At 44.5% G+C, this 7250-nt stretch overlaps 1 protein-coding gene across 2 annotated transcripts in view; it reads right to left on the bottom strand.

The window, feature by feature from the left end:
• Positions 1 to 442: 442 nt before the first annotated feature.
• The window catches only part of TNFAIP2 (TNF alpha induced protein 2), a 32506-nt gene continuing 25698 nt past the window's right edge, over positions 443 to 7250 (bottom strand). For both annotated transcript variants that reach the window (XM_069103760.1, XM_069103761.1), the window contains 5 exons: positions 6113 to 6235; positions 5274 to 5429; positions 4960 to 5081; positions 1836 to 1968; positions 443 to 1021 (listed from right to left, as the gene is read on the bottom strand). In XM_069103760.1, the coding sequence (XP_068959861.1) occupies positions 908 to 1021; positions 1836 to 1968; positions 4960 to 5081; positions 5274 to 5429; positions 6113 to 6235 (648 nt within the window). In that variant the 3' untranslated portion in view covers positions 443 to 907. The remainder of the gene's footprint in view (positions 1022 to 1835; positions 1969 to 4959; positions 5082 to 5273; positions 5430 to 6112; positions 6236 to 7250) is intronic.

The following is a 7250-nucleotide window of genomic DNA, read 5'->3' as shown; positions in this document are numbered from 1 at the left end:
TTCCTCATTTGTATTTTATTTTGCAAATTTTATAATTTGTCTTTAGTATTCTTTTTTTTTAATTCTGAGAGCCAAATTCTCTCCCCCCATTCAGGTTGTTCTCCAACCACAGAGGTGAGCAATATGATATCAATTATAAATGTGAAATAATACAAAACATGACATTTGTTAAACTAGTGTGTTAGATCTCTAAGCATCTTCCTGTTTTCCATCTCTGTGGTATAGCTGAAAAGTGTACTGGCTTTGGAGTCTGATGATGGTTCCCTCCTCATCTATAAACAGATGAGTCTTGTGTCTCAGAAGGCTGAATGCTTTATAAATGATACACTTCTAAAAGATTATTTATTCAAATGATAATTTGTCATCCTAGGTATAGGAATAATTATTATTACTCTGGTGCAGAAATGAAATTGAGATACAGAATGAAGACAGTGCATCTGAGATTGTTCAACAGACCTTTTAATATCAAACTATAAAAACTCAGGTACAAATCTCAGATATGAAGACATACAGATAAAAAGTTCTCTACAATATACATAATTTACATTAGGCTGGGGCCCTGGACTCAAAAGGAAGACAGTGCAACCCTGGGTTCGTGCTCCGCATCTGGCAACACTGGTCACTAAGAGATTTCAGGGGAGAGTGAGAGAGAGTCCTGAGAGCCCTGGTCTAGAGACATTTCTCAGAGCCAACCCTTCTGGCTTCCTGGAGGGATAGAGAAGGGATAATTACAGTCCAAGTGTGTGCACAGCTCTAGTAGGGAGTGAGAACAAGTATGTGATCTCCAAGAGGTTTGGGTAGAGGTCCGAAGGGAAAAGGCTGGACCTCTCCACTAAAAGCTCCTCAGACATGGTCCCCCAGCATAGGACCGAGGGTTTCCATTTCTAATCCTGCCCTTTGGCCCCACTCAGCAAGCTGCTCCCAGGCGAGGAGGAATCAGGGTCAGGCTCAAGAAGGTCTTGGTCCAGCCCTGGTCCATGCTGAGCTTGCTGCGGACCATCGCATGGGAACGAGGAGGATCCTGGAGAGAGGAGCAGGGGAGTAGAGAGAGCCCTTAGACAAGAGGGGCTGTCAGGAACAGCAGTAGCCAAGGGTAGACGAGGGGCACCTTTCTCCTAGGAGCTTTCCCACCTGACTTTGGGCTTCAAACTCTGTAGAGCAGGGGAGAAACAGGGGAGGCAAGAAATCTGGGTTCTAGGCTCAGCACAGACATTTTCCGACTGTGAAATTTGGAAAAGCCATTATTCCTCTCCTGGTCTTAGCCTCATAAAACTGAAGGAACACCAGAGGTAGAACAGAACATAGATTGTCAGAGTTGGCACGAGTCTTCGAGTCACAGAACACAGAACAGTAGAGCTGGAATAGATCTTAATTGAGGACCAGACTTAAAGCCAGAGAGTATCAGAGCTGAGAAGTACCTTAGAGATCATTTAGTGTGACCTTCTCATTTAATCAAAGGACAGACTGAAGCCTTGAGAGGTGAAGGGAATCCCAGGCTCTCCTGGGCTCCTGCCTTGTCAAGACTGACTCGATTCAAAGGGCAGAGTCCGAAATTCTCTTCCCCACGTTTTGGATACCTGACCTTGGACTTTTCCCCTGGAAGGCCTGGCAGGGTGGGGGAGGGACCCAGGGGAGCCTCACTTTCTGTGACCTTCAGGCACATGACTATCTTCTGGGCCACCAGCCAGCTCCTGCTTGAGAGTCTGTTGTACCACGAGGAAGGGGTAGGAGAAAAGGACAATCAGCATGCAAGAGGCTGGTGGAGTTGTCAGGGTCACAGGTGCAGCAAGAGAGCCAGGCCAGCAAGGCCAGGTCGTGGTGAAAAGCTAACCAACCTTTATAAGTGAAAATAAGGACTTGGAGGAATCTGTCAACAAAGTGCTAACGTCCAAAATGCCTTTTATGCTTTTGATTTCACTGTTGCTCAGATTTTCCTTGATGGTCAGGATGGCTCCCAAATGTCCTTTGCTGTAAGAAAAGACAATGCCAAGATAAGGGGAATGCTGCTTGGCATTCAAGGTCCTCCTTGGGTCCTTCTTCTTTCTGTCCCTCAACCTCATCTTGCCAATCTACAATCAAAGGATGTCCGAGCCGGAAGGTTATTTAGTCCAGCCACCCTCATTATTATATAGATAAGAAAACTGAGGCCCAGGGAGAAAGGGACTAGCTCCCGGGGAACATGACAATTAAGTAAAACAGCTGGGATTCAAAGACAGGCATAATTTTTTTTCTACTACACCACCGCTAACCCGTAATCTTTCCCTTGAGGCAAGTCTGTGTCAGATCTCCATTTCAGCAGGAACTATGTCTTACCCCTACAATCAGACCTCTCTCCTCACCTCTCCCCTTCAGCAGCCCTAACTTCCTTCAAAGCCTAAGCATGACTTCCTACATCAGGTGTTCCTGGTTGCCCCGAGATGCAATTTCGTTGCTGCTGAAATTACCATATGTTTACTCTGAATCTATATTCTTTATATACTAGTATATATACATGCTGTCTCTCCCAAAAGATAGGGAAGGGATTGTTTCATTCATCGTATTTTGTAACCCCAGTGCCCAGCACAGTGATTGGTACATAGTAGATGTTTAATAAATGCTTGTTGATAAATTAATCGGAATCTTGTATTTTCCTTAGCTTACTCTGCATACAGTAGGTGGTCAATAAATGTTTATTGAATTAGAACTTAAAGAGAACCATAAATTGTTAGTGCTGTACCCAGGGCCACATAGAGTCAGTGATACAGTTGAGTCTAGCGTTCATATTGTTTGTCCTTGCCTTAGGAACTTGTTACATTATTTTACTGTAACTATAGCATTAGTGTCATGTTATAGTTAATTGTTATTAATTATATAGCATTACATTGCTATAGTTATTGGATAAATAAGAAAGTATGCATCATATGCTCTCTCACTTTAAAGGTATTGTGATGTAGCCATGATGACCCAAGCTCAAATCCTGCCTTAGATACTTGCTAGTTGTATGACCCTGGGCAGGTCTCTCATCCTCTCCTTATGGGTAGTGTGAGAAAGGTTGGACTCCATGATCTCTAGCTCTAAAGCTAATTATTTCTATGATTTTCCCCCCCTACACAGCCCCTGACTCCCATCCCACCCCAACCCCTTCCCACTAGCTCCTGAAGGGTAGGAACTGTGTTAGTTCTCTTATCTTCTCCCCAGTGTTGAATTTCTCCCTTTCCCATAGAGGGAGTGCTTAGCCTGGACGACAAGTCTTACATCACTGCCTCTTGAGAGCCTTTTCTTCTCCATAAAATCCACCCCCTCTTCCATCCCAAACCTCTCCTTCCTCAGAGGTTGTGTGTGTGTGTGTGTGTGTTCATGTCCCCAAGAGAGGCATCCTGGAGTGCAGTTTCCACACATTTTAAAGGAAGATGAAATAAGAGCCACAGAAAGCTGGGACTGGAAGAAACCTTAGACAAATCAGAATACAAACTGTCAGAGCTGGAAGAAGCTTTGGAAACGATCAACTTAACCCCTTCACTTATTTGCTTTAAGAATCTGCTGTCTGAGAAACTCTGTGCTCGTCCATGAAGATACTGAGGGAGAAATGGCACGCTCTCTGCCCTCGAGGACGAACTCACACACAAATAACTGATACAGAGGGTGATGTGAGAGGAACAGGGCAGTCTGGGTAACGTTCAGGGAAAAGCTGGAGAACAGAGGTCACATCCGGCTGGAGGGGTTCGGGATGGGATTTCATGAAGGTGAAAAGGTTTGCAAGAGGCAATGCTGGAAGACTTGCTGTTCAGGTTGGGGAACAGAGAGGGACTGTGAGGGAGGAAGAGATGTAGAGCAATGGGAAAGAAGCCTGGGGAGGCTTACCTTGAAGACAGAGGACAGGGGCTTGCAATGCCAGGAAATGACTCAGAAGGGAGAAGTGATAGATCCCTGCCCTATGCTTTTTCAGAGCTGTTGGGAGGACATGAGATTACGGGAGCAAAGGCCTCTTTGAAAAGTATAAAACAGTACATGAATGTTAGTAAGGCTATGATTATTATCCAAGTGCTACTTCTTCTTAGACGGAAAAACTTCTTAGTTGTTTTTTCAGACTGAGATTCCCAAGGAAAGAGAGGCTCCTTATTCTCTGGCCTCCACCCCAGTGCCTGAATACTGGCCCTCAGGAACAAAGAGTAATAGTACTACCCCCAAGAAAAAGCTTTTGACATCAGAGACTATTCCTTTTGCTTTTTTTCTTTTGGAGGTAATTGAGGTTCAGTGATTTGTCCAGGGTCACACTGATAGTAAGTGTGCAGATTTGAACTCAGTGCCTCCTGACTTCAGAACTGGTGCTCTATCTACTTCTTCACTAGCTGCCCCAAGATTATTCCTCAAATAAATTACTCAGTCTCTAGATTTGTTGCATTTCTGTTGGCTATCCTCATGTCTGGAATACTTTTTTCCTCATCTCCACTTCATGGATTCCCTGGCTTCAAGTCCCAGCTAAAATCTTAACTCTTCCGAAAGGAGCTTTTATCTGATCCCACTTGACGGCACTGATTGACTCTGTGACCTTGGAAATTTCATTTCTGGTGGGAAGGATTGGTAGATGGAACAGAGCTATGATCCTAGGCATTGGTAGCATTTTCAACACTGGAGAAAAAGGAAGTCAAAATGCCATTTTCACCTCTTTCCTCCTAAACCCTTTTTCATTTGGAATTTAATAGGCAGTTTGAAAGATAAGGTGGATTTTTTAAGGTAGATGGAATGTTTGAGATAAAAGAGGTGACCTGAGTTCAGATTCCACTTCCGACATAATCTTTGTGACCTTTTGTGAGTCACTGAGCCTAGGTTTTTTTTTAATCTGTATGATGAAAGGGTTGAGCCAGAGGACCTATAAGACTTTTTCTAGCTTCAAATCTATGACCTTCCATTTTGTCATCTGATTTTTTATGGGTACAAGACCTGGGATGAGTTTTAACTTCCCTCTTCCTTTACACTCACCTGAAGTCTGGGAACCTACTAGCGAATGTTGCCACCTCGATCTTGATGGCGCTAATATCCTGGAGACGAATGATTTCTGCCAGGGTAGGGAGTGCTGGTTCTAGCCAGGTTGCAGGAGATCCCTGAAGGAGAAATAATCTGGTCAGTTATGCCCCAAGTCTCCCACTCCACATTGGGGCAAATCACCCCAGACCCAGACCCAACTCCTTAACTAGGTCATTGAGGATTCACAGAAAATTACTTAATCCTGCTCTTTTCCCCTTAGAAACTTTTCAGAGTCTGCCTTCATTTTATGAAAGGCTTTCCCCCCTTACATTCTGGGCACAGAAGCTCTGGATGTTCTCGGCATCCATTAAGATCTTCCTGGAGAGGTTTAGCTGGAGGTCGGCAGTCCTCAGCCCTATTCTCTTTTTGCTGAGCCGGATGATGTATTCTTTTACCAGGTATAGGTGGATAGCTTCCATGATGTCCTGAAATCAGAACAGCTGAGTCAGCACAGAGAGCCAGATCTGGGGACTGGGACTGGGTATGAATGTGGGGCACTGAGTTGGAGAAAGTGCTGAGGGGCCTAGAAAGGAAGGAAGGGGGAAGTCTGGGATGATGCTCAGATACTGGTTGGACTAAATGCCCTGAGATTCTGTGATTCTATATTATCTAATCTGACCCTTCAAGGGTAGAAAGTAGTTATTCATTTTACTTTAGGGCAGGTTTTACTTTAGATCTGAGATAAAATATGGCCTTAGACTCTTCTTAGCTGTAAGATCCTGGGCAAGTCACATAACCTCTGCTGCCTCAGTTTCTTCATCTGTAAAAGGGTTGTGAGGATAAAATATGATAAAAATTTTAAAGGGCTTTGAAAACCTTAAAGCTATATAAATGCCACCTATTGTCATTAGACGAAAAACAATCTACCTCCCTGTAAGATGAGACACGTTTGTGTTGGGGAGGAAGGGTTACTACAGAGATTCTTAGGGTGAGAGGTCATGAAGAAGTCCTTGGGTTCATCCCTTCCTCCTCCCAAGGGACATGGACTGTTCCCACAGGTCATATGGGCAGAGTGAAGGTGGGGAAGGGGTGGAGTAGAATTGTCAGGCAGGCTTCCTGTTACTAGGGGCTGAAGTGACACTTCCTGACCCAGCTACATCCTTCTTACCTCTTGGTACCGTTTTCTTAGGGCCTTGAATTCTGGCAGACAATTCCTGGTGATCTGAATTATTTCTGCCATGGTTTCCTTGTGTGTAGCCCAGCGGGTCTGCATCAGCCTCTTGAACAGAGGCTAGAAAAGGAATGGTTTTGTTTAGGTTGAAGATGCACAACTGTTGGCTTCCCCCCAGAATGAACACACACATGCACATAGCCCACAGATATGGCTATTGAGGAGTGGGTGGGGGCTGTCAATCAGTTAGTATGTGACCTTCATTTCCAGGTCACAATCTGGAGGAACAAGATTTTCAGTCCTTCCCTCTTCTCCTTCCCCCACCCCCATGCCTCTCTCCTTCCTCCCTGACTCCATCACAAAAACTTCAAGCACAGGACAAGAAACTCTTGTGTTTTGTGTGGTAGAGATTAGGGAGACCTCTTCTCCAGGTAGACTGCCGCTCCCTCTTTGGGAGATTGAAGGTGCTAAGTATCAGGGGTCAGGGACCTCTAACCTTCCCTGGAGCAGCTATAGGAGAGATGCATTTTTAAGCTAGTGTTTCTCAGAGTGTGATCCAAGGGACCCCTGGTGGTTCCTGAGACCCTTTCAGATATCATCAAGATCAAAATCATTTTCAGAATAATACTAAGACATTGTAATTTCTAAGGTGGAATATTGATAGAGGGGCAGCTATTTCGCACAGTAGAGAGAGTGCCAGGCCCGAAGTAAGGAAGATCTAGGTTCAAATCTGGCCTCAGGCACTTACTAGCTGTGTGACCCTGGGCAAGTCACTTAACCCTGTTTGCCTCAGTTTCCTCATCTGTAAAATAAGCTAGAGAAGGAAACGGCAAATCACTTCAGTATCTTTGCCAAGAAAACTCCCCAAAAAGGAGTCACAAAAGTCAGAAAGGACTGAAAAAATGACTGAACAACTAAATATCAATAGTTACGACCCACATAAGCAAAAACTCTTTTGGGGGAAGGAGTCCTCAATAAAGGGAGTCAGTCCTGAGACCAAAAACTGTAAGAACTGTTGCTCTGAACTCAGTTTTCGTTATCCAGTACCGGTTTCTGCCTGTCCTAGGACACGTTTTAAAGCAAACATATTTTGGGGTGTGCTTGTAGAATTTTCAGCATTTCTCAGAAACAAAGA

The sequence above is a fragment of the Petaurus breviceps genome, unplaced genomic scaffold (assembly GCF_028583685.1).
Source record: "Petaurus breviceps papuanus isolate PSGF00001 unplaced genomic scaffold, PetGlider_PUasm1.0 64, whole genome shotgun sequence".
In the NCBI taxonomy this organism is placed as follows: Eukaryota; Metazoa; Chordata; class Mammalia; order Diprotodontia; family Petauridae; genus Petaurus; species Petaurus breviceps.
Note: the sequence above shows the minus strand (reverse complement) of the source record. Positions and strands in the feature narration are given on the sequence as shown.